The sequence below is a fragment of the Leishmania major genome, chromosome 15, assembly GCF_000002725.2.
Source record: "Leishmania major strain Friedlin complete genome, chromosome 15".
Classification (NCBI taxonomy): domain Eukaryota; phylum Euglenozoa; class Kinetoplastea; order Trypanosomatida; family Trypanosomatidae; genus Leishmania; species Leishmania major.
The window spans coordinates 243,253-269,047 of NC_007256.2; the positions used below are offsets into that span (position 1 = coordinate 243,253).

At 60.5% G+C, this 25,795-nt stretch overlaps 4 protein-coding genes and 1 pseudogene across 4 annotated transcripts, besides 1 other annotated feature; all 5 read left to right on the forward strand.

Annotated features, from left to right (window-relative positions):
- The first annotated feature begins 331 nt into the window (after window positions 1-331).
- LMJF_15_0595 lies at window positions 332-4,365 on the forward strand (annotated as a pseudogene).
- Window positions 332-4,365: a sequence feature.
- Window positions 4,366-4,858: 493 nt separating this feature from the next.
- LMJF_15_0600 (conserved hypothetical protein) lies at window positions 4,859-8,563 on the forward strand (the record flags this gene model as incomplete). The annotated part of the gene is made up of 1 exon (XM_001681921.1): window positions 4,859-8,563. One exon carries the CDS (start codon window positions 4,859-4,861, stop codon window positions 8,561-8,563), a length of 3,705 nt encoding a protein of 1,234 aa, XP_001681973.1.
- Window positions 8,564-11,105: 2,542 nt separating this feature from the next.
- Window positions 11,106-12,677, forward strand: LMJF_15_0610 (hypothetical protein; the record flags this gene model as incomplete). The annotated part of the gene is made up of 1 exon (XM_001681922.1): window positions 11,106-12,677. The coding sequence occupies one exon, from the start codon at window positions 11,106-11,108 to the stop codon at window positions 12,675-12,677; it is 1,572 nt and encodes a 523-aa protein (XP_001681974.1).
- Window positions 12,678-15,195: 2,518 nt separating this feature from the next.
- LMJF_15_0620 (conserved hypothetical protein) lies at window positions 15,196-16,542 on the forward strand (the record flags this gene model as incomplete). Its single annotated transcript, XM_001681923.1, has 1 exon — window positions 15,196-16,542. One exon carries the CDS (start codon window positions 15,196-15,198, stop codon window positions 16,540-16,542), a length of 1,347 nt encoding a protein of 448 aa, XP_001681975.1.
- Window positions 16,543-20,027: 3,485 nt separating this feature from the next.
- Window positions 20,028-23,840, forward strand: LMJF_15_0630 (hypothetical protein; the record flags this gene model as incomplete). Its single annotated transcript, XM_001681924.1, has 1 exon — window positions 20,028-23,840. The coding sequence occupies one exon, from the start codon at window positions 20,028-20,030 to the stop codon at window positions 23,838-23,840; it is 3,813 nt and encodes a 1,270-aa protein (XP_001681976.1).
- Between the last annotated feature and the right edge of the window lie 1,955 nt (window positions 23,841-25,795).

Below are 25,795 nucleotides of genomic sequence, written 5' to 3' on the forward strand. Positions count from 1 at the left end.
ACTACGCACTCACCGCGACAGCCCCCGCACCCCCTCTGTGTGTGTGTGTGTGTGTGTGTGTCTGTCTGTCTGTCTGTCTGTCAGGTTTCACGGGGGAGCACACACACACACGCACGCGTCAATGCAGGCAAGAGGGGCGTAGCAGTATACACGTCCCTCGCAGCTGCCACCCGCATCGCGCTGTTACACTGCACGTGTCTTGCGGGCAGTGCCTTCTCCGCGAGTGACGTTACGCCTCTGTCTTCACTCTCTCTCTCTCTCTCGCCTCGTTCGTTGCACACTCGTAGACTAGATTTGGACATCCGCGACACGTAACGCCAGGACAGCGCCGCCTCCCTCCCGCTCTTCTCCCCAGCACATCAACGGGAGCGGTATGAGGAGAGCATGCGCGTCTTTGTGCGGCTCTAGTTATCGCCTCATCCTCCGGCCTCTGAAAGGGGATTGGTGTGCGCAGGGACGCCCGCCAACGCCGCACCAGCACCAGCAGCAGCAGCAGCAGCAGCAGCCACGTATTGCCTTCTTGGACGCAAGACCAACCATAGCAGCAACGGCACTCGAAGACGCAAAAAAAAAAGAGGCGAGCATCGGGGACAAGGGGGAGGTTGGCGCGTTGCCGGCCAACGGCGGCAGTGACACGAACGCACGAGCGCCGCGCCGCAGCTTCTCACGCGCTGTCGGTGCTCGTCGCCCGAGCGCGAGTCTCGACGACAGCACCCGTAGCAGCTCCAACCACAGCAGCAGCACGGAGAGCGGCGACTACTTCGAGGCACACACTCTTAGCGAAAGCTGGCGCAGCGAGCACATGGGCGCGCCGGTGCACAGCTAAGCGATTCCGACGAGAAAAGCAGAGAGCATCGCCGTCGACATCGGCACTTTACTGCGCCGCACCTGCGCGGGCTGACTCCGTGGCCGGCGGCGGTGCAAGCAGCGGCCGAGGAGCTGCTTCTTGACGGCGATGCAGCAATTGCACCACAGACACTCCCTCCGCCACAGCTGCTGCTGCGCACGCAGTCCCGCGCCGCCCACGCAGAGTGGGTGCACTTCTTCGCTGCCAAGTTCAACCGGCATCTCTACGGGCTGCTCTTTCCGACATCATCAGCGACCGCGCCAAAGCCTTCCCTTACGTTTCGCCCCCGTGGCAATGCAGAGGTGGAGGCAGTGGCCGAGGCAGGCGCTGCCGATGTCCTGCGCGGCCACCTGCGGAAGGGGAAGCATTGCCCCCATAGCCGCACGTGAAGCCTCAGCGTCAGCTCAACGCAGCGACAACAACAACACGTCTACGATGGGGCAGCGTCACCATCCGCGTTGTCGCATCATCGCTCCTATCGACTGTCTCATGCAGATGAAGCACTGGAGGGCAAGGACCGCGACGAGGCGCAGGAGAAGGTAGACACCGGCGCCTGCACCTTGCACCGTCTCTCCAACTCGTCCTACTCTTCCATCCAAGTCGGGGACTCTTGTGACTACGGCACGCCCGCGGCAGCGACAGGGGAGAGGGCAGCTGCAGAGGCGAGAAGTCAGAGGTGCATCGCTCAACAACACGAACGAGGCACGTGAGCTGTTCTCCTCGCGACTGTCAACGGCAGCGACTCCGCGACGCGATCGGCCGTCAGGCGCGTGTAGGCCGTGGTGGGAAACGATCGCGGCCTTGCGTTACTCCCTCGCGCAGCGGGATCAGCGGCTGCAGGACCAAGAAAGGAAGACGGCCGACATGGCCGAGGCACTGCGGCGGCATGCGCAGCGCGAACACCGACTCGAAGCAAACCAGGACAGTCTTCGCACTCTCCTGAGTGACGCACGCGACCGTCTCGCGAACGTGAGTGCAGCGGAGGGAGGCCAGCAATGGGAAGGCCGCGCCGCGTTGAGCAGCAAGGGCCACATCCATCTCCGCCATCTACCACCCTCTGTGTCAACGCCACGCAAGCAGCACGTGATTAGCCCTGGTGCTTTCGTTCAATACAGAAGGCCGCACGCACCCGGCCCAACCCGGCCCGATCCGTAGCATCAGGAGCAGCAGTGCGGGCTGGAATCTTTGCAAGCGCAGCTGGAGGAACTTCAGTGGCGCTACACAGAAGACGCCGTGTCGTGGCGAGCTGAGCGGGCGGCACTCGAAAGCCGCTGTCTTGCCTCGGTGGAGAAGCTGAAACACTTGCGCAGCGGCACCTCGCGGCCATCACGCTCGCTGGCTCACCAGGTGGTGCACGAGATAAACAACGACGACCACGAGCTACGCCGCGGAAGGGAGGCGTGTGTGGATGCAGTATCGTCTGGGCAGATGCTCAGCAGCGCGCTTGCCGCCGCCGAGAATAACGCTAGCGCGGCGGTACACGTTGACCGATCCGCAAGTGAGCGCAGTCGGAGTGGAGGTACGGCGCCGCCCCTCACCGTGGTCTCGGCACCAGACAACGCCTTTGCCTCTCTCCTGCTCACCTTCGAGCCCAGCCGCGGCCGTGCTGGTGCGCATGCCGGCGCCTGCGTCGATGGAGCGCTCATTGTCGATGAGGCCAGTGCGCGACTACTGTTTAGTGGCCCCACGGCGAACCAGCGTGGACGTCGCTGGGAGCTGCGGCATCGCGACACAGACGCCTTGCTCCTTATCATGCTCGATTTACTGTCGCGAGCCCCGGGAGATGCGCGTGCAACGACTGGGTCGACCTCGCGCCGACGCAGGCAAGCCGCCTCTGCCTCCTCCGCGCCGACGGCCACACGACGCCGCGCAGGCCCACCGGCGCAGCAGCTGGTGCATTGCTGCCCTCCCCGTCATCGCCGCGGCCGCAGCATCCTGTTCCACGGCATCGACGCAGCAGCGTGCACACACCTCCTCTCTCCTGCAGACGGTGAACGTGATGCCGCGGCACACGCGGGCCTCGCTGCTGCGGCAGGCCGCCGTTGTGCAAAAGATTCAGGTGAGAGAAGCCGAGGGAGAGAGGGGTGGCTTCATGTAGCACTGCCGAGAGCGCGCGCGCGTGCGTGTTGTAGAGCGAAGAGCTGCGTGGAATCGGAATCATGTGCGCGGTCGGCCCCTCCCCTCGTCCCCACCCGCTCATCACATTCGCGACTCGTCATCACGACAAGGTTCTTCTGCGTGTGCTCGGCTTAAGTTTTGTACCTGGACCGTGTGTCTTGCACTCTCTGCCATCTACACCGCATGACCGCCACCACCATCATCGTCTCGTCGTCCTCACGCGTGGCAGGTGTTTCATCAGCTGCACAGTACCGCATCTATCCCCCTCCCAACCGCGCTTTGTCAGCCCTTAGCCCTCTCTCTCCTGCTTCTCTGTGGACGAGATGTAGGAATCCGACACACACGCACGCCGGTGCCTGCTATATATAGCGGGCTTTCCGTGACCCCCGCGCCACGTGCGCTCATGCCTGCGCTTCGCCTCTCCTGTTATGTACTTGCCTCTTCTCCCTCGTCCTGATCCCACTATCCTCCGTCCTCTCGTCACTCGCAAGCGCAGCTACTCCCATATCACGTCAATCACGTGAAGCGTTCAGGTGTCTGTGTTCACATACCACACGTACACGTGCAGAGGCATAGCCTCCCTTCATTCCTCGGTGCCTCCTACGTGTGCACATCTGCTTCCGCTAGCGGTGGCGAAGTGCTAGTGTGCCTCTGGGAGAACGAGGCGCGGGACGAGGAGGCTGCCGTTGCGGTTACGCGGCTCTCTGCACGCCGGCACATACCCACACGTGCACAGACGGATACACGCCGACCCCTCTCGCTCTCTTCTCTATTAAAGACACACACACGTTGAAGCGCTGGTGTCTCCTTTGCTTCGATACAAAAACGCATCCTGCTTTTCCTCGCACACCACCACCACCCACCACCACCTGCCCACCCCACGTGCCTCCCTCACCGTGCTCGCTGTCGTCGTCGTCGTTAGGGCGCCGTTGTGTTTCGCTGGTGGGGGTTTGTTTTGATGCGAGGCTCTTCTTTTATTTTCCTTTCACTTGTGCTCACTGGCGGGAGCCTCTGGTCAACGCTCAACACACACACACACATCCCTCAGCCCCCCCCCCCTCCAATCACCACCTAGGAGGTCCCTCTCCCTCTCGTGTGTAGGCGTGTGTGTTTGTGTGTGTGTGTGTGTGTTTGTTTGTGTGTGTGTGTGCTCTGCTGTCGGTCGTCATCTCGCCGCCGCTTCTCCGTCGTCGTCTCCATTTCGCCTCTTCGTCTTCGAGTTGATCGTCACCTCCACCCTTACCGCCACACCCCAACCCCTCTCCCCTTCCCCGTTGTCTCTCGGTCTCCCTGGTGCCGGTAGCGGTGGTACTGCTGCTGCTGCGCTTGCTCCTGACGGGGTCGGTGTTGTTCTACCCTTCGTTTTCCTCTTCGCTTCACTTGTTTTCGCTCCCATCCGCTGCTGTCTCTCGCTCTCGCCCCGTCAGCCTCTGCACGCGCGCGCGTTCGCTGGCGCTTGAAGGCGAGCCTCTTCCGCTTCTCGCTCGCCCATCCGCGCGTGGCCTCCTCCTCCTCTTCCTCCTCTCGTTGCAAGGCATTGCTCGTACTATTCCTCTCCTCCCTCTTATCCAGCAGCGACGCCCGTCTCTCCGGTGCGCCTGCTGCGTACGCGTTGACAGACGTTTGTTGTTTTTGCTTCTTGTGTGCGGCGTTGACGGAGGCGTGCGCTCCACGGCGCGGGCCCTTTCTCTTGGCTGTTGTCTGTGTGGTTGCGGTGGTAGCGGTGGTGGTTGCCGCCCTTCTCCTTTACAGCGTAGTCGCACACACACGCGCACACATACATACGTACATATATATTAGAGTACATTCCTGTCGGTCGCTGTGTGTGTGTGTGTGTGCGTGTGCGTGTGTGCGTGCGTGTCTCCTTCCCCCTCCCCCACGCCTTGATTTCTCATGTCACTTCTTCGTGTCACTCAGTGTCTGACGGCGGATGGCAAAGTACAAATCGATGTTACCAACATCAGCGGACGGACACAGTACCCGCCGTCGCAGGACCCACCGAACTCGCTGCAGCCAAGCAGCAGTAAGGACCACCGTGCTCGTGGCATCCCCGACCGCGATGAGCCGTGCTCACTAATCGTGTCGCTGCGCTCATCGCACCCGCAATTCTTCTATTACCGCGGGCCGCAGCACAAGCAGCTGTCCTTCTCCACGTCGGTGGCCTCACACCTGTACGCACCGCCTCCGGGAAGCGCCTCCAGCGCCGGAGTTGGCGGTTGTGGGAACAATAACAAGCATCAGCGCAGTCCATCGTCACTATGGGGCCCCAGAGTTGTTGACCCGGTCATCGAAGACGTGTCGCAGCAGGCCTGGAAAGACTTGGGATTTTCTCCCGTCGCGGCGCCGGCTGCGGGGACAGTGAAATCATCAGTACCCACAGCAGAAGCAACCTCTTCAGTGGTGGGCAAGAGCAGCAACGGAGGCGGCGGCGATGATCGGCCACTGCTGGTGCGTGAAGAACTGGCGGACTGCGTCTTGCTACCCGGGGAGCGGCGCACCTTCTTGTTGGAGGTGGACACCCCGTCCGTGCTGCAGCGGCTCATGGCGCCGCTCGCGCAGCAAAAAGCACGGATCACATCCGTTCCGGCGCTGCAAGGGAATGCGAGGGCGCAAGACTCCTGTCCCCTCCCGGCCCTCGGCGACTCGCCCACGCCGCTCGGCGGCCACAGCAAGAACACGGGCAACAAGCCTCAGCCGAGGACAGCGCACACCCACGGCTCGGAAGACGGCACAAACATTACAATCAGCGAGAGCACGCCCCGTGCGACGGAGGTGTTCCACCTGAGTAGGTGTGAGTCGTCTAGGATGGGCAGCGAGCCGAATCCCACCTTGTTCCCGGCAGCTAGTCGCACCGCCGCAAAAGACGCCAAGTCAGTTTCGGGTGATCGACAGCAGCAGCAGCGAGCCGTGAGCAAGCGCGGTAGCGGCCCTCTCCAGAGCTCCAGAAGTAGAAGCAGCAGCGGCGAGATGAGCGACTGCAACAGCCACTCATGCAACCCTGTGGCCCAGCTGAACAAAACGCGGCACCCAACACGTCAGCGGACAATGCCGTGGGGTGCCGACGACGAGGGTGACTGCAACGGTGATGCGGCGGGCCAGACACCACCCGGGAACGGCCGGCGCAACCGACGACCACACGAAAAGTGTGACATGAGCGACACAGAGGACGACGATGAGCGCTCGGCGTCGCCACAGCCGCTCAGCATCGTGCAGGACAGCATGACCACCCGTGAGTCGCTGGACGCCTCACGTCTATCCGCTGCCACCGCACCCGGCGCACCTAGGCCCGGGCCATCTGGCGGCACGGCACATGACCCTCGACTCACCAGCCGCGACTTCACAGTGCCCAGCTCCATCAACACGACAGCAGCCAGCACCCCTTTTCTCGCTAAGGCCAACAGGGAGGATTCTGGAAAGCCAAATACGCATCCGCACGTCGCCGCTGCGGGCAGTGGCGCCACACGCACACTCTCCGATGGTAATGTGAACGAGGCTGCCAACCCGGCGAATGGCAGCAAAGACCGCGCGCAGCGCTGGTTGCCGCCCGCCTCGACGTCGCAGCGCCCCACCTTTTATGTCTACTACGCACCACTTGGGGATGAGAACAAGTGTGTCGACGAGGCGCGCAAGTGGCTGCTGAAGGAGCAGCGCGCGTACCGCCAGTGGCTCGACAAACTAGTGCGCGTTATCGTCAATCTGGAGCGGAAACGCGAGCAAGAGTGGATACGGACGAGCAATAACTCAGTCCGGTCGCCGCATCGCCCGCTCGGTGCTCGGCGTGTGCTGCCGCCCATACTCGGGGAGCTTGTCCGGTGGCGCAGCGGCGATGGCGGCAGCGGCTCCGTGATTGACGTGATGGCGCCGTCGCCCATCACTGCCGCTGCCTTTCAGTACTACTACGGTAACCTCCCGCTCCAGAAAATCGTGTCTCGGCCCCTCTCGCAACTAAGCGTTCGCGGCAACAACATCCGTCACTCATGGATGGGTGGCGGCAGCGGCAGCGGCAGCAACAGCAACGCTGGCGGTGGTTGCGACAAGGAAGCTGTGTTGGTGCTTCCGTCGTCCTTCGCCGCGACGCGGCACAACCGTGTCAGCGCGAAGGCACGAAAAATGTTCAAGGAGGAACGTCACGGTGCCGGGACGGTGGTGCTGCCGCTTCGGGTAAAACCCCAGTCCGCAACGCAGCCGTCTCCGAAGCCGGGCTTCGGCAACGGCGGCGCCGTCAGTGCGGCCACCGCCACCCACCCGTCCCCCTCATCGTCGCAGACGTCCGAAGAAGTGTGTAACCTTTCGCGCAAGTCGTCTGAGCCGCCGTACAGCCGAGTCTGGGCGCCGATGTCGTCGCCGTGGCAGCTGCGCTCCTACCAGGCCACCTCACCACCGCATTACACAATGGAGAACTCCTCCGAGCTGGGGGACTACCGCGGCAGCGGCACGCCCATGAGTGAGAGCCCACGCACCGAGACGGGCTACGAGCGCCCGCGCTTCAAATCGGGATGTGGCCTGGCGCTCCTGGAGGACTCGGCGGCAACCCTGCCAACGTTTTCGCGCAACTCGCTCGCAGACGGGATGTCCGTGCTTCCATCGAAGACCGATAACGCGGGGACTCCGATGGACTTGCAGGAGAACTTTCCCAGCCCTGGCAGCTCCAAGATGAATCGCACCGAAACACTTGACCCAGTCGCGGCGGAGATGGCGGCGGCGGGACCTCCTACGTCCCGCTGGTCATCGCTTAGCGGCATCTACGGTCAGATGTACCGCGGGTTCTCCGACTCGCCGCTGCAGCAGCGACTGCGGCTGCCGTCCTCCCCCTCCGTCGGGGACATGGCCTCCCCGGATAGCCGCATCCCGAGCAGCAGCAGCACTGGAGTGGGTGGTACCGGAGCTGCCTCGCAGGGCGCAGCGCGGCTGAGCTACAACTCGCCACCCCCCTCTAGTGGTGCTCCGGGCAACGCCCGCAGCGCCGACGACTCCGCGGCTGCCTCGAGCGCTGCGACCGCAGTGGGACTCTCTGAAAGCACCCCCACCACCACCACCAGCAGCAATGGCGCTCTTACGGCCACTGTGCCGGCGGGCAGCTTCGCAACTCAGCTACTTCAGTCTTTGTATGGCCACGGCGGCAGTGCCAAGTCTGACGTCGATAAGGAAGGCAATGCGGCGCCTCACATGCGCGACATCTCCTCTGCGCCGCCGCAGACGCTGGCGTATCGCCATCGCAGCACCGCCGTTTCCAACAGCAACAGTTTCACCGGGAGCATGTTCGGCAGCAGCTTCTCGATGCGTCCCCAGGAGCGACTGAACCGGATCGCTGACCAGTCAATGGCAGCTGGCAGTCAGGTGAAGGCTGCAGTGCAGCAGTTGACGGCGACCACGTCCGACCTGGTGCAGCAGCACGGCCCGCCTGCCGTGAGCGGGCTCATGAGTCTTCTGAACTTCCTCAAGGACACTATCTTCACCCCTGAGAACGTGGGCATGATTCAGATGGTGGTGGCGCCGATGGTGATGGCCTGTTCCGTGCTTGTGGTTGTCTATCTCATCCTCAGCGTCGAGGGCAGCGGCAGCGATGTCTTCTCACTGATAGACGGCAGGGGCCTCTGACGAGAATGTAGAAAGCGTGTTTGTGCAAGTGTCGGACCGGGTAATGGTCTGGCGTAGGAGCGAAACGAGCGTTGTTTGTGCGCTGATGGACGTCTAGGATCGATGATGATGCGTGGGAAACGGGGCGATGGAACGAAAAGAAAGGGCGCGAGGACACGCCACCAGAGACATACATCACTGTTCTTGTGTGCACAGATGTGTGTGTATCTGTGTGTGTGTGTGTGTGTGTGTGTGTGTGTGTGTCGATACGTGTGACCCTGTTGTCTCTCCACCACCACCACCACCACCCCTCCCCTTCGTCACCGCGGCGCACTGTCTCGCCTGCAGGCCTCACACCTTCCCGCCCACCCACCCCGCTACTCCCATTCGCACGTCATCAAGCGCCGCCGCTAAGGCTCTTGCTCTCTCTCTCCCTCTCTTCTGTTTTCATCATCGGGCCCTTTCTCTCCTCTCTCGCCATCGACCAGGGCATCTGTATCCGCCCCTCCCTCCCTCCTTCCTCTCTACCCTTGCCATCCTCCGACAGCCGTAAACAGAGGCACGCGCGAGGGTTCACATATGCCCGTACACGAACACGCGCGCGTGCGTGGCATTGGTGGTGGTGTAGGTGCACACATACTGTGGGGGAGGGATGGAGGGAGGGAGGGGCGGTGTCCGTCCTTTCATTGGTGCGCATATGCGTGTCCGTGGCCTTGAAGGCAGCGCACCATTTGCTACTCCAGGTGAGTGTGGTGGCCCGCGTCTACTTGGCCCCCTCTCCCCACTCTTATTACTCGTCTCTGCCCTTTTATTTTCCTGTGCCGCGTGTGCGTGCGTGCGTGCGTTCGTGTGTGTGTGTGTGTGTGTGTGTAGGGGGAGAAGGGAAGAGACTGAGGGTAAGTAGAAGAGCAGCAACAACAAGCGACAGTGTGGATATGGCTTGGGTTGAAGTATGCTTTGGGGGAGTATGTGTGTGCTTGCTTTCGGTTGAAAACCAGGGGCAGTGGCTGTCTCCCCCTCCTCGCTTGCCTGCCTGCTCCATTCCACACGCTCTCGAGCACAGAGACGGTGCAGGTCGCTCATCGCCCTCCTCCATCATCGGCTTGGTCGGACGCATTCCTGCCTCGTCCCGTCCACCCCGTCTCTCTTTTTATCGTTTATTCTACGCCCCCCCCCACCCACCCCACCCCACCTCCGCACTAGTCGGCCCGTCCCAGATGTCTTCGTTCATGCCCGCATCTCCGTACGGCACGTACAAGCGAAGAAGTCCCGCATACACGCGTGCTCACCATCCGCTGCGCTGTGGCAGCCCGCACCATGTGTGTCTGTTGGTGTGTGCGCCTCTATTGCGCTCATCCCCACCCACCCTACACTCCGCATCTATCCTCTCGGCAAGGAAAGATGGATTCCTCTTTCGCGGCGAACAACGCCCTTGAACCTTTCTCCTCTCCCTTCCTCCTCCCCCTACCCACACCCACCTCTGTCTCTGCCTCTCGCACATCATCCTCTACCACACGCACGCATGCATGTCCTGCACGCCCTTTCAAAGAACACTCATCCCCCTTTCTCTCCTGTTGGAGGGATTACTCGGTAGTGCAGCTCCTCTCTCTCTCTTCCTCCTCCTCCTCCCTCCCCCCAACTCACACCCTCTTTCTGCAGTGACACACAGGCACACGCATAGCGCAGAGCCGGACCTCCAAGTACGTTGCTGCGGCTCCTCTTCCTCCGTTACATACGCACAGCTGAACGTGTGTGCTGAGCAGATCCACCTCTTGCCCCTCACAACGAGGGCGCCGCCTACCCCATCCTCTCCCCACCACCACCACCACCCTTTCCTCACCGCACACACGTCGAGGCGCGTCTGGCCTTAGTCACGGACGGAGTGTGGGTGCACCTTTGGTCTCTGCCGTTCGCCTCGCGGCGCTGCTCTTTAGCCCTCCCCCCCCCCCGGTCTGCGCCCTTGCCTCTCCATTCGTGCACGCGCGCGTGTCTCGGTTTCCTGCTCTCTAGGTGCCACGACCGCCAGCAAGTCTTTGTTGTGCCTGCCCTTGCTGCCGCCTCATTCCTTATCTCCTCTTGCCCTCCCTTCCTCAATCCCTGTGTTGGCGACTAAGAAGGCTGGAGAACCGCGTACGGAGGAGCCTACCCTACGCCACTGTCAATTCACTCCGCCACAGCCGTCAGCGCCATCATCAGCAACGATACGACCCAACACCCAACCAGCAGCGGCTCACACCCTCCCCCTCCCCCATCCCCGGCCTCTCAGTCTCCGTGTCTTTCGAGACGCACGCCCCTCGGCTTTCTCATCTTTATCGCGCGCGCGCGTGCGCCCCCTCCTTCTGCACGTCGCAAGCCGACGCTCCCGCTCACGCGCACTCACGGGCCTGCGCTCTCGCTCTCCGTCTCTGTCTGCTTTTTTCGGTGCGTAATCTCCTTGCGCTTGCGTGCGTGTTTTGCAGCCGCGTCTCTGCGCACTGCACGCATCTCTTCGTCTCTCTCCCCCTTCCCCATCAACTTTATCCAACCAGCCTCTCGCGCACATCCCAAGCGCTTGCCCCTCATCATGTCCCCGCTCGACGCTTGTCGAGAGCAGTACGAGAAGGATCTGGCCAACCAGACCCACTGCTGCATGCTCGAGCATGTCGAGGAGGAGAACAGGGCGGCCAACCGGAAGGTGTTTGTGAGGCTTCTCCGCTATCAGCAGGATATCAACACCAGGGGCACGCTTCCCTTCGAACCGGATCCTACAGATGCTCAGAAGAAGTCGAAAGGAGGTAACAGTGCGGCGCCTGCGTACCCCGAGAACTTGACCATCCGCGACCCGCGTCAGCTCAAGCAGATTCTGCCCATCCCCGACATCCACAAGGTGTCCGACTGCGACCTCATTTATCGCTTTCTTATTGCCCGGCGCATGGACGTCGACCTCGCCACGAACGACATCTTGAGCTACATCGGCTTCCGCGAGAAGTACAGCCTCGATACGATCTTGTGGGACCGCGAGGTGGAGGCGGTCTTCAACGGCCTCGATGGCGAAGAGCTGGTGCAGCAGGTGATGGGGGAGATGAAGAAAGGTGCTACCCCTGCGCCGAAGGTCAAGATCACGCGCCCGCTGCTGCAGGCTGGCTGGGCAGCGTGGTACTGTGGTGTGGACAAGCGTGGCCACGTCATCTTCTACCAGCGTCCGAACCCGAAGGAGCTGGCGATGCTCGAAAAACGTTGGCCCTACATCGAGGGTCAGTACGACTGCCGCAACCCGGAATTCCACTCCGTAACCCCGCCTTACAGCAACCTGCTGTCACGGGTGTACCTGCGAGAGGTCGAGAAAGGCCGCCGTATCTCGCGCCTGCTGAATTACAACCAGCAGTATATCATCCGGGAAGGTCTGCACGTGCAGACCACGGTGAAGCCGACGTCCACGGACACGTTCATGGACAACGGCGGCGGTGCCACCTGCCTCGTTGACGTCGGCAGCATCAAGCTATCCCACCTGACTTCCAGCAAGTGCAAGAAGGCCTTCAAACTCTTCCGAGTTCTCTCGCTGACGGGGCAGAGTTTTTACCCGGAGAACATGAGCCGCATGATCATCATCAACGGCGGATTTGTGTTCAACATGCTCTTCAAGCTCGTCCGGCCGTGGCTGGACCCGCAGACGCAGAAGAAGATTGTCCTTCTCTCCGCCACGAACAGGGCCACCCTGGACGAGCTCAGCAGCGACTCGAACCTCATGTCGCAGAGCCACGAAACGAACGACAGCGAAGAGAGCGACGACGACGGGACTCCGGTGGTCGGGACGGACTCGGAAAGGGCGAAATATGCGCTGCGCGACGCGCTGGCCGAGTACATCCACGAGGACTTTATTCCTTCGTGGTACGGTGGCCGCCTGCCCGTCGTTGACTCGCCTCTCTTCTACGGAGCTAGCCCGCCCAAGAGCCTCGCAGAAAACCCGCAGTTCGCGGCCGCCTGCGAGCGCCTGCGTGCCCGCGTCGTGCCTCAACTGCTGCCGGACGCGTTCATCTTCGCCAACGCCAAGGAGAGAGAGGGGGTCGGCCAGGAAGAATGGGAGGCCTTCTGCAGTATGACAGAGCGCACGCTGTTCCGCAAACAGGCGAGCACACAGTGCAGCAGTCATTCATGACCTCCGCCGCATTCGTGGAAAAAAAAGGGGAGGCGAGCATGCGTGCCACCCCTGGTGCTTCCTATCGCTCTCTCTCTCTCTCTCTCTCTGCATGCGCCTTCATGAATGGGGGAGTGCATGTCCGCTAAACCAGGGTTCACGTCTTTGCCTGCCTGTCTCGGTATGGAGGATGCCGTGTTCGCGAGACGCTGTAGAAAAGTAATGCTGTTTATCTATATACCTACATACCTATATATATATATAGGAGTGTGTGAGCGTGGGTGCGTGTCTTTCTGCTTTGCCTCGCGCGCCTTCTCTCTCCCCCCTCCACCCCCTCCCCTCGATTTATCCCTCGTGGCACAGGGAGGAGGAGGGGTGCCCACACACGCACACGCACCTCTCCGTGCGTGACAGCCCCACCATCCCTGCCAAACGCCGAGGACTTACCGCATGGGGGCGCCAGAGCGATGCATCGCTGCTGGTATCGGCGGCGCGGTCCCGGGCTAGCGTTTCGTCGGAGCGGCCTGCGACGGTGTGAGCATGTCTGTGCCATCCATGTGGTGGGCAGAGCGTCAGCGCGACTCGAGCATATCCCATGCGACCCTCACACTGCCTACTGGTGTGGGGCGGCTGCGTGCCACCCCGAGGGATGCACCAGGGGTGGCGCACGGCTGTAACGCATGTATCTACCGCTACGTCTCGCCGCACGATGTGGGGAGGGGGGGGGCCTGTGACAGGCCGGTCGGAGGGGGGAGGATGGGAGGGGAGCAGCGGTTTAGAGCATGTCCTGGTGGCAGAGGAACGGACACGCGCACACGTTGTGGGTACGCGCAAAAAGAGAGGCAAGCACACACACACACACACACACACACACACTACATACATACATATGTTTTCATGTACGGTATGGCATCGCATGACCCGTTGCAGTTACGTGCGTGGGCGTGTGTGTCGCTGGTGTGCCATATCAGTCCTGTCCGATCGTGTGTTCTTATCGGTTTTTGTTCATTTCTCCCACGTGAGCCCATCCGTTCATTTCTCTGTCATTCTGGCCGTTGTGGTTGTCGCCACCCACCCACGGAGACGGAGAGCGATGCATTCCCTCCCCTCTCCCATTATCACACGCGCGTACGGCGGTGTGTTTGTGCGTGCCTCTGCCTTTCCCCACATGTCCACCGGTCGTTCTCCGTCTTACTTATTTTTTTTTGTTTGGGGGGCGGGGGTAGATAAGGGGCTTTGCCCAGTCACCCCGCATGTTTGCCATCTCACTTTGCTTTCTCTCTGCGCAACATGTGCCGGCATGCCCTCCTCCTCCCGCCCTCATCCCCTCGCTCGAAGGAACGCTCGCTGATGGCTCTGGGCCAACCTGTCACAGCGAGGAAGAGGTCATGCGCGCGATGCAATGCAACGGCAGCGTGAAAGGGGAGAAGGGCGGCGGCAGAGGAGGGCGAGGGCGTCGAAGCCAAAGGCCCCTGCTACGTTGCGGCATGTGCGCTCGGTATGTGCGTGTGTGTGTGTGTGTGTGTGTGTGTGTGTGTGTGTGTGTGTGTGTGTGTGTGTGTGTCTTTCGGGCCCACCTCCTCTCTCATGGCTGTCTATCTTTCTCACCTCCACCTCTACCCCGCACGAACAGGCACCTCGCTGGGAAGATGAAGGTGGATGGAACGCGTCTAGGCAATGCCTCTTTTCATGCATCGGCGTGTCGGCAACGTTGGTGGTACGTCGAAAAGTGTGGTGGTGGAATTAGGAGGGGCGAATCGAACAAATTCGAAAAAAAGGTCGCGCGTGCGAGCGGGATGAGCGACTGGGGGAGGTGAGGGGGCTCACATGCAAGAAAAAAAAATAATCAAGGAGGGCAGAGGTGCACACAGGCATGGTGGCTTACCCCTCACCAACGCGCACGCGAATCGACACACCTTCGGTACGCCGTTTTCGTTTCCTTCTCATATCGTTGCCGCACACAAATGTACAACAACACGCATGTGCTCTCAGAAAGGGATGTGGTATTTGGCGACTCAGCTGAAAAGCTTCCCGGCCCACCAAAAAGTGTCGCGTGTCCCCCTGTGGACCAGCAGGGAGAGGGTGGTGTATGGCATGCGCGAGCACGCGCTTGCTGGTCACGCTTCTGTGCTGCGTTACCTTAGCAATCCACATCTACGGTATATGCATCAGGGGGCGAACTGCTTGGCATCCACACACACACACACACACCATCTACGCACGCACACGCATGGGATTGCTTCTCTTTCGTTTTCCTGATCCTCAATGATTTCCTTCCCTCTCTTGAACCTCTTCTCACCATCAACCTCGCTGCTCTACCTCCCCCCCCCCTCCCCCGCGTGCTCGCCGCACTGCCGGCGTCGCCTCCGCACCTTCGTTGGTCCTGTACCTCACTGTTGACGTGGTGCGGCTGCCAACAACGACGCAAAGAACAAGAACTCGCACGGTGCCCCTACCCACTCCTCTCTCCCCCTAATCAACCGTCTTGTATGTGTGGGTGTGCGCGCGGAGATCTGTACTGTCCTCTTCCATCGTACTCATGTCACAGACGGCGACTGCTGGGCCTGCTTTACCCCCGCCAGAGGAGCCATTGACGTACCCCATCACATTCACGAAGCAAGCGGAGGAAAGCCCCCAGTCGGAGCCCGGGGTCGCCGCGCCAGCGGCCCCCTCCGGTCTTCACCAAATCTCGATATTCAGCGCTCTGCACTTTCTTCTGCCGGTCTATGAGCTCGCCGGGTGGCTCCCGAAGACGACTGTGCAGCACAGCAGGAAGAGTGGGGATAAGAGCAGCCCCGTCTCAGCCACGGCCGGTGGCAGCAAGAGCACTAGTGGCACGGCAGCAGACGTGTCTATCGATCTCGACGCCATTCCGCATGATGACGTCCGCGCCGCCTTGAGGCTGCTCCCCGTCTTCGAGAAGTTTTTCGTCGAGGGCAGCAAGATCGTTGCGCAGCACACGGACCTGTACTACTTCATCGAGTCCTTCACCCTGCCGACGCCGAAGGGGCCTAAGGTAATCACCCGCTCCAAGGTCGAGGGCGACTATCGCGCCGTCCACCAGCCCTCTCACGCGCCGGCGTCTCTTGGCGCCGCAGGGGCCATGACGAAGACAACCGTCACAAACAGCACGGCGTACTTCTCTCTGCTGCCAGGCCACAACCAGTTTCTTCTCTACTACGAGGACTGCGAGAAGCTGCGGCATTTCACGTACCTGCAGCTGGACCAGCTACGCTTTGCGTGGGTTGCCGTCAAGGAGCTGCTCGAGGAGAGCAAGGTGTTCAACCTCAGCGATGGCAGCCTCACGGGGTTGGCGAAGCGCGACCTCCAGAAGAACAACACCGCGTCTCCGTTCTGCCTTGCCTCATCCGCGCAAGCAGCCACAGCAACGGAGAGGGCTTCGAGTCACGACAACGGCAGCAACGGTGGCGCGGTTATCGGCCGCGGCGGTGGCAACGCACGCCTGCACCAGGGCACAAGCGGCAACGTCATCACCGCCCCCAGCAAGGAGACGACGGAGGAGAAGAAGCGCATCCAGCAGATGAGCTTCTTGCGCGAGGAGCTGGAGCACGAGTGCCAACGGCGCTGGCCGTACACGCCAGTCTCGAAGAGCTGCATCTTTAGCTTAGAGGAGAAGGTCGAGGCGGAGCTGCCGGCGGACGCGCTGGAGCAGCTCGGCATTGTCGGTGCGCACAACACCAGGAACAGCAAGAACGGCAACCGTCGAGGACCGCGCTACTACCTCGCCACCGTTGATCTGCCTTTGCTCAATAAAAAAGGTGGTGCTGCCCGCTTTAAGGCCCCGAGGTGGTGGAACAACCGGCGCGATGCCGAGAGCGCCGCGGCGGAGGCGACTTTGCTTGCGCTGCGCAGCATGAAGTCTTAACGGAGAGTGTGATGCAGCGTCTTCATGTTGTGAAGGTGCGCCAAGTGGAGCTGCTGGAGTCCGCGTCTGTGAGTGTGTCTACGCCGCGTATTTTCACTTCGCGGGATGGATGCGCGGTCGCCTCCGCGCTGCAACTGTCTGACCAAAGTAGTAGATCGGCGTGCAGGGCACGAGAGAGAGAGAGAGACGAAATACGCAGGTGCCGTGACTGGAAACACGAGGACCATCGTTACTGTGTGAAAGCCCTCTTCTAAGCCGTGCTGTGTCTGCTGCAGCAGCAGCGCCTGTAGCTCTACCAGAGCATCTCCACAAATCATGCCCACACTTTCTCTCGGATGGAGCGCTGCTACGCGTATGTGCGTCTCTCAGCGCGCCAGCCGTCCTCGCCCTCGCCGGCGCATGTTTTGTCTTCTGCCCTGCGGCAACTCGAGCGGCCGTGGAGCAAGCACGGACATAATGAGGAGGATCGACGCGGTGTTGGTGAGGTGGAGGAGGGGTGGAGGGAGTTTCTGCAATGCAAAGCAGATACCTATCGAATCGGGGCGTGCATGTTCGCTAGTGCCGTGTTACCATCAACCACTCATGTTCTCTTCAGCGCCCTCCCCTTCCACCACCGCCCACCCACCCACCCACCCCCGCTGCATCCACCACCATTACGGACTTCATTCCTATCCCTCGCCGTGTGTCACCCCGGGCGAACCGCTCCTGCCACAGACGCACACGCAGTGTCGTGCCCTCAGCAGGAAACGAACTCCGATCGATACACGCACACGTAAATATTACGTACATGCTAAACCCTATACATACAGCGGCCGGTGGGGCAGAAGGAAGTGAGCGGGAGGCGCAGCTGTGTCACACGACGCACAAAAGCCGGAGAGTCGCAATGCTGTCTCTCTCTCTCTCTTTCTCTGTGCCCTAACCTGACTGCTTGCCCTCTACCGTACTCCAGCATACCCCGCCCCACCACCACCACCACCACCACCTCTCCTCCTTACATGACCGCATCACCACCGCAGTCACCATAGGGTATTTGCGTATGTGTCTTTCGTATTTCCTCCCCCTCCCGCTCTTTCTTTCGTTCTGAGACGGGACAGGAAGAAGAACAGGCCGCTAACGAATCGAAATCTCACGAATGAAAAAAAGAAAAAAGAAACTCGCCAAGCAGAGCAGGTGCCGCCATCGCCTCCGAGAAGATCACAACACCCCAGGCTCGGGCACATGACCTGGCAAATGCACAGGCGAGCCCGGGCATGCTTGTGCGCGCGTGTGTGTGTGTGTGTGTGTGTGTGTGTGTGTAGAGGGGGGGGTTATAAATCATCGTTTGCTGGACACGACCCCACTACCGTCAACCTCATTATCGCACACGATGCAAGAATGATACTGCTTACGCATCTCTCACCCCTTACCCCAACCCTCTTTTCTATTCGCCATCCAAACACATGTGTTCTTCACCCACACACACACACACACAACGGATGACCACCACCACCACCAACTATCACGCATAACAAAATGTATATGCTCGTAGTGTACACATCCCCGTCTCTCTGTTGCTTCGGCGTGTGTTGTTTAGGACTCTCTCTCTCTCTCTCTGGTGCAGGCCTCCCCCCCCCCTCCCCGCCCCGTCCCCGTGGTATCTTCCGTATTTCTTTCTTCTTCTTGGAGAGGGAGGGGGCGCTGGTCGCATCGCTCCCTCTGTCTCTTTACGGGGTGTGTATGTGTGTTTGTGTGGTGATCGTCATTCCCTTTACCTGTTCTGTTCTCTGTTTCGGGGTGGGGAGGAGGCGCTCTCCTCGTGGTTGTTTCTGTGTGTGAGTGTGCGCGCACGCCTCCCAAACACTCGCAACGTCCTCCCACCCTCTCTCTCTCTCTCTACAAAAGTGGGGCAGCTGTGGGAAGAGAACACGCGAGGCGATACAACGGCAGCCGTACACACACACACACACACACACACACACACACACACGCATACGAGTACGCTGGTAGACGCAGAGTGGCATCGCCATTGGCCATTATAAGCGCACGCGCACATGTGTAAGTGCGCACAAAGCAGCGCTTCTACGCACGCATACACACAAATATAACTACACACACACACACACACACATATATATATATAGAGAGAGAGAGATCTGTATCGCCACTCCCACTCCCCCGCATTGCCGCTTCTGTGCATTTATTTTTCTTGTGTTTTTGTCTTCCCTTTGTTATAACTACGAAGACGCACGCTCACGAAACGAGCGAGCGCACGGACAGCAAGCGTTAACGTGCGTAACCCTCCCTCCCCCCCCCACACACACACTCACTCACTCACTCACTCACTCACTCACGCATCTGTTTTGTTTTTCTTCTGTACCCATCTCGTTGGGGCTGCTGACCGTGTACACGAAAGAGAACTCTTTCTCTTTCTCTCTCTCTCTCTCTATATATATAGCTTACGCACACACACACACACACACGCCGGCACACAAATCAAAAGCAAGCGATCGCATCTCAGCGTCCAAGCATCTGCACGGCCACCATCACCGTCTCCACTTCGGCTTTTCCCTTCGCTCTTGGCTGCCTCGCATTCTCCACGCGTCTTTGCTGCCTGCTGCTGCTTCGCTGTGTGTGTATGTGTGTGTAGAACTGCACCTCGGCTTATACACCCACCGAGGCCGGCTCTTCTCTCCCTCTTTCTACCTTTAGCTACGCTCATTCGAACATCCACGTGCGCGCCCTGTCACAGAGACAAGCGCCGCTCCACCTCAAACCCAAGTGCACACGCATATATACGGGGAGAGAGAGTGCGACGAGACGCCGCACCGGCAAGCCTCGCTCCCATCAACGAACCGACTACCTCCGTCCCTCTCCTGTCACACTATTTCTCTCGCTCTCGCCCCTTCCGTGCTGAGCTCGCTTAACTGCGTGCCTGGCCTCTTTTTGCGCTCCTGCACACGCGCGCGCACAGCAAGAGAGGGAGAGAGAGAGAGCGAGATAAGGGCAAAACCCTGTTCACTTAGTTCTTTTCTCTCTCTCTCTCTCTGGGTGTGTGTTGGTGTGTGTGTGTGTGCGCGCGCGGTTTGAACTTGTCCACTCATATCGACCTCTTTCTCCCTGTCGGTCTCTCCCGGCTCGGCCTGAGACCACCCTTCACCTCCACACACCCTTCCCCGCCAACGTGTTCCCACTCGCTGGTCTACCCTGTCCTTCAGGCAGTGCTCACATTTTGTGGGGCAGACCCCGTTTCTTAGCTTTAGGGAAGAAGAGGAGTGCTCTGTCGATACCGCCTACACACGGACGGCAAGCGGTCCTCATCTACAGCACAGCAGAGGGCACGAGCGACGAAAGACGACGTGTGTTCTCCGTGGCTTTCCCTTTTGTTGTTGCTGTTGGCCCGTCGCTCTTCCTGTCGTGTTTGAGCCTCCCCATCCCACCCACCCACCCACCCACACCCCACAATACCCCCTTTTCTTTACTCTGTGTGTGTGTGTGTGTGCGTGTGTATGTACGCAACCCCCTCCTTTTTATATATCTATCTATATAGTTTTCGCCCCATTCTCTTCCTTTCGCTTCTCGGTTTTGTTTACGTGTTATCCCTACGTCTCTCTCCTTCTCTCTCCTCCCCGTCTGTCTGCCTCTCTCTCTCTCTCTCTCTGTGTGTGTGTGTGTGTGTGTGTGTGTGCTTCCGCTTTCATGTGTTTTGCCGGACACCTCACCCCCCCCCTCTATCGCCAATTCGTCATCCGCCACCCTCTCAGCCCTACTATCCTGCTTCTCCGCCCTCCGGCCCACGTCGTCGTCATCGCCATCCACCGCTGTCTCCCTGTCGTCCGCACGTGTCATCGCGAGCGCCACCGGTTAGGTACGCCGCACCGGATTGCGTTTCACACAACAGCGCGTACACTCCAGCTGCTACGGCCACGGCGTCTACAGCAGCCAACAGCAGTGTTACCAGTAATCGCAGACAGCTGAGCGAGCTGGGCAGCGGTCTTCGGGGTAAGCGAAACTCCAACGGCATCCGCAGTCACAAAGAAGCCTCAGCAGGCACGATCAGGAGCACCAGGCTGGGCAAGAGACACCTCCCTCCTCAGTCACCGCCCTGGGCCCCATCGTCCCCGGCAAGCGCTACAGATCGAGTGATCACGCAACGCAATACAGACAGCCCCTTTCTCCCTTCTCAGTCGCCTCAGAAGCACCAGCAGCAGGAGCAACGGGAGCGGGCGCCGCTTCCTTCCACCAACTACGATCCCCTTGTCGTAGCTTCGGCAGAACCGTCACTATCTCGTTTTGATTACCCTATCCAATCGCCGCCGTGCTACTACAGTCCCTCTCCCGTGCTTGTCACCGCAGCACCGCCACCATTTCCCTCTCCGCTCTTGCAGGAGACCCAACAGCTCCGCCACGTAGTACGCCGTCGTGGAGTTGCCACGGCCGCCACACAAGCCGTCATGGAGCCCGGCATCCACCCGCAGCCTCACCCGAGCGCCTCCTCCTCTTCCCCCTACTCTCAGTCGGCGTCATCGTCGCAGCAGTACCTGCAAATCCGTACGGACACGACCGTGGTTTCGTCCATCAATTCCTCCGCTGCAGACCAGTCGAGCAAATCCGCCTCGGCAGCTATCGCTGCGTCGAGCAGTGGGCCGTCATATGAAGGTCTATGCATGGCTGTTCCGCACTCGCCGGTAACAGCGCCTGTCCACCAGCCATACACCGCGCGGGCGCAGCAGAGCCAAGCGCCACACCACCGCACCTCCCCTAAGGGTAGGTCCTCGCCGCATCGCTTTGCCGTGTCGAACACGAGCATGGCCTGCTCCTCCGTTGGCGACGCCGACAATCTGGGCTTGCACCGACGGCACAACAACCCGCGCGAGGCCTACGGAGGTCAGCGCCAGAATTCGCTTGGACACCAGTTACAGCAGCAACACAACCACCACCAAACCGACGCGCTTCCGCAGTCGCTCGAGCGGCGCAGCAGCGACGTCGTGGACGCCGTCTCGCGCAGCCTCAACACGCACAACGATCCCGAGCTGGAGGGACTACCGCCGATGCGCTGCAACAATGAGGGCGAGGACGAGATGGGGGGGCGCGCCGGCAGGGCCGTGGGAGCGGCCGGACATGCCACGACACTCTACTCCAAAGGCTTCCTCATTGCAACCGCCTCCGCGAAGGACTCTTCGGCGTCGCGCGGCAACGACGGCGGCAGTACATACATCCCGCCGCACTTGCACAATGGCAAGGAGCAACAGATGCCACGCGACGACGGCGAGGCGAGTCTCAGCCAGGCGAGTCAGTCGCGCAGCCCTCTCGCCAGCACTTCCACGGGCATCTCTCATCGCCTGCTGACAGCGGACGAAATCAACGAGCGGCGTCGTGCGTCGTGGGCTGCGAGCCGCTCGGTGTCCCAAGTACACTCCGCCGTGGCCAGCCCGGCCGCCGGCGACAACGCGGGAGGTCACCAAAAGGCCGGGTATCCGCTGGTCAGCGTCCAAAGCGCCCACAACAACCTCAGCACTGCAAGCGGCGTTAGCAAAGTCAGCCGGCCAGCCCACCGACAGCTAACCAAGGAGGAGGCCAACCAACTAATTGCCCACCGCCAACAACAGCGGACCGCAGAAGCCTTGGCTCTCGCAGCAGCAGCGAAAGACGTACCTGCGCAGCAGCAGCAACACGAGCTATCCTCATTGCTGGCAAATACCCCAAACAACAACCAGTCTGGAATCTTGCACTCGGCGCCGCCGGACAGCGCAAAGCCGTGGCTCCTCTCTGGGGATGGCACGCAGGCGAACTACTTCCCTCCAGAGCCCGCCTCTACGCCGCCGGTGGCCAGCACCAGCACTCTGGGCGACGGCGGTAACACTTTGACGAAGCCCATGGTGTTCGAGTGGCTGCGAGGCACCAACGGCGGTGATACTGGCGGTGTCGGTGGTGGTGCTAGTGGAGCAGGCTTCTTCTCAGAGTCAACGGCTCATTCATGGCCTGGCGTGAATGGGTGGCGTGACAGCAACGTGGTTGGCAGCAGCGCTAACGGCGGCAACGTCAACACTGCCATGGCTGCATTTCTTGGTGCGGCAGGGGGCGCTGCCGGAGATGGTGGCTCTAACGGTAACTTCAACGCCTCTGCAGTCGCCTTGGGAAGGGCAGGCCAAGCACCAGGCGGCACCTCCACCACCGCTTTCACATGGCTGCCCAACACCTCAAACTGGTCCCCGCGCAATCAAGAACAACAACAACAACAGCAGCAGCAGCAGCAGCAGGCGCTGTTTTCCTTTGTTCCTGCTACACCGCCGCAAGTGGGTGCCGTCAGCGGCGGTGCCCACCCCAGCACCTGGGGCTACAGCAACACCGCGATGGGCTTCACTGGTGGCAGCCTGCGCAGTGGCCTGCTCACCTTTCTTTCTTCTCCCCCCACACCGGCGGCGCTACAGGGCGTGTCGCAAGAGCGAATCGAAGAGTGCATCCGGCAATGTGATGGGCAGCTGGTGCAACTCCGACACGAGCGAGAGCAACTAGTGCAAGAACTTCAGAGACGCCTGTACGCTTCAGCAGACAGCGAAAAGCAGCAGCAGCAGCAACAGCAACAGCAACACAACCACGCCGATACTGCGAGTTGGCCCGGCGCGCTCGGCCCCCACGCCGTCACAATCCCTAGCAGCTTAATGAACACGATCACAGTAGAGTCAGCGATGCTGCCACGCGGGACCGCCACTGCGGAGACAGGTGCCATCGGTGGCGGCGGCAGCGCCGTTCGTCAGCGTCCCCTCTGGCCGTTCTTTGACGACCTCATCGTGGACGGGAATGGCGTGGCGAAGACCTTACCGCGCGGCCCCGTCGACACACGTGAGCTCCCTAGTCCGTACATGGAACCCGCCATGGAGGTCGATAGCGCGGAATGGGCGGGGCGTGCGCCCACGGCGGCAGCAAGCCATCAGCAGACGTGCAGCAGCGGTAGCGCGACGGTTGTAGGACCGGCGCACCAGGCGGCAGCCAGCACCGGTGCGCTTGGCAGAAGCGTTGGCCACTGGACCGCCGGTGAGCGCTCTGGCGGTCGTGGCCGTCGTCGTGCAGAGACTGGCAACCAACGGAACAATAACGACGGCAACAATAACGGCGCGTCGTCCTCGGCCGGGGCCATGGCAACGACGTTCAGCGCCGGAGGTGGTGGGCACAGCAACAACAACCGCTGCAGCCACGACAACACGCCGCAGGAGCAGAAGTACCTTCAGACGGACCCGTTCAGCATGTACATGCACAACAAGAAAATCGCCACCGCCGGCGTCCCCACGACGCGGGGCAGCAGCAAGGCCGCTGCAGCGTGATACTGCGCAGCAGAGGACGGACATGGCAAAAGACCGACGTGCCGTTGGTGCACGCGTGTGTGGAAAGGCTCCTACCCACTCACCCCTCCCCCTCCCGTAGTCCTCCTATCGTGCGAGCGCTGCTGTGTCGGGGCTCCTCTCTCATACCTATATATATATATATATATATATATATACACACACACACATATATATATATATATACATATATATATATATGTACACAGCTGATAAGATTTCGTTTCTTCGTAGCGATACGCTGAACTGGCGGCGCCTTCCTGTGCTCTACGTCGTCGTCAGCGTCTCCTATCAGCGTCTCACCTTCGCCCCCTCTCCCCTGTGTACGTGCACCAGATAAGAGGAGGAGGAGAAGCCACACCAACGCCGATGTTCCCCTCGTTCATCCTATAAACCCTCCCTATCCACCCCGCTCTCTCACAAGCACGCGCATAGGGGAGCACACACCCACACACACAATCACGCAGTGAGGGTGTATACCAAGTGGCTCCGTCTTGGCGCCTGTGTGCGTGTGTGCCTGTGTGTATGTGCTCCCCTATCTTTTCTTTACTCCCCTTCCTCTATTTCCGTATGTTATCGGGCACGCCGGCTTAACGACGCGTGGGCAGCCTTCTTGTATTTTCCATTGTGGGTTTGCCTCGTTTGTGTGTGTATGTGTGGTCTAACGTGTCCCCGCATCCTCCCTCCCCCCTTCCCTCCCTGTCTCTCATCAGGAGTGCTGACGGGGGCCACACGGGGTATGGTTTGCCCCTCCTCCTATGTCTCTGTCTGTCTGCTTGGGTGTTTGTGCGTCGCCGCTCGCGTATGCCCCGCTCCATCACCTCCTGCTGGAGAGGCGATCATCTATCCATGCGTGCACACAGTTATCTATATATATATATGTATATATGTATAGGCAATGGCCTACACTGACACACGGCCTCCACTACTCTCTATTTCTCTCGCCGTCGTCACCCACGACGGCTGCCAAAGTGGTGGTGGTCCCATCCCTGTTGAGCTTGTTCGTTTTCCATGTTGACCGAAAGCAGACGTGTGCGTATATGTGTCTGTCTGTTGTATGTAAAACACACACACACACACACACACAACTGTGCGAGGTTAGAGCTTGCCGCGCGACGTGTCGATGGAAGTCGTGCGAGGGTCGGGCAAGGCGAATCACAAGCGATGCCGCGCGCATGAAGGAGGTGGGCGGTGCCGGGCCGGAGGCAGGGGAGGTAGGCCTGCGTGCACCGACGCCACGCGGGTATCAATGAATAGCACTGGAACTTGCTCCTCCTCTTCCCCCTTTTTGTGTATGCCTTTGTGCAGACAACACATGTGTGGGGGCAGTGGTGAAGCCCTGTCGTCGCCCCCCTAGCACAGTGGCCCCTGAAGGAGTTTGCAAGCCTGCATCTGCATCATTCCTTGTTAACACTCCTCCTCTCACCGGTGCGCAGCCAAGTCGAAAAACGACGAAGTCGGGACGGAGCAGCCCGTCATGAAGGATAGTCAAACTTCACCCTGATTTAGAGAGACGGGGGTGGTCGGCGAGACGGCGTTGTGCGAGAAGGTGCACTCGGTTTCCGGCGAATGCCAAGAAGGCGATCAACGAGGCGACGGCGAACAGGGCCGTAGGAGGCGGGCAGCGACACGGGAGTGCACGGCCTTGTCCAGCTTGGGACAGGCCGCAGGATGCACCCTTTGGAGAGCCACCGCACGGCATTGGGAACGGTCGAGGGCGCTACTCGTTGGCGAGCCGGAAAAGGGAGCGCGAAAGGGCAGCCCCGGGAAGATGTCATTTTCTCGCGCGACGCCCCATCCACTCGCACACACACACACACCAGTCGGCAGGCTGATTGCGGCCTACACCACCTTGGGATGGTGCGGAGTCCGAGATGGCAACCTGTGGTTCCCACCGCCCAAGAACCCCGCCCACCACAAGTGGGCTTTAGCGCAAC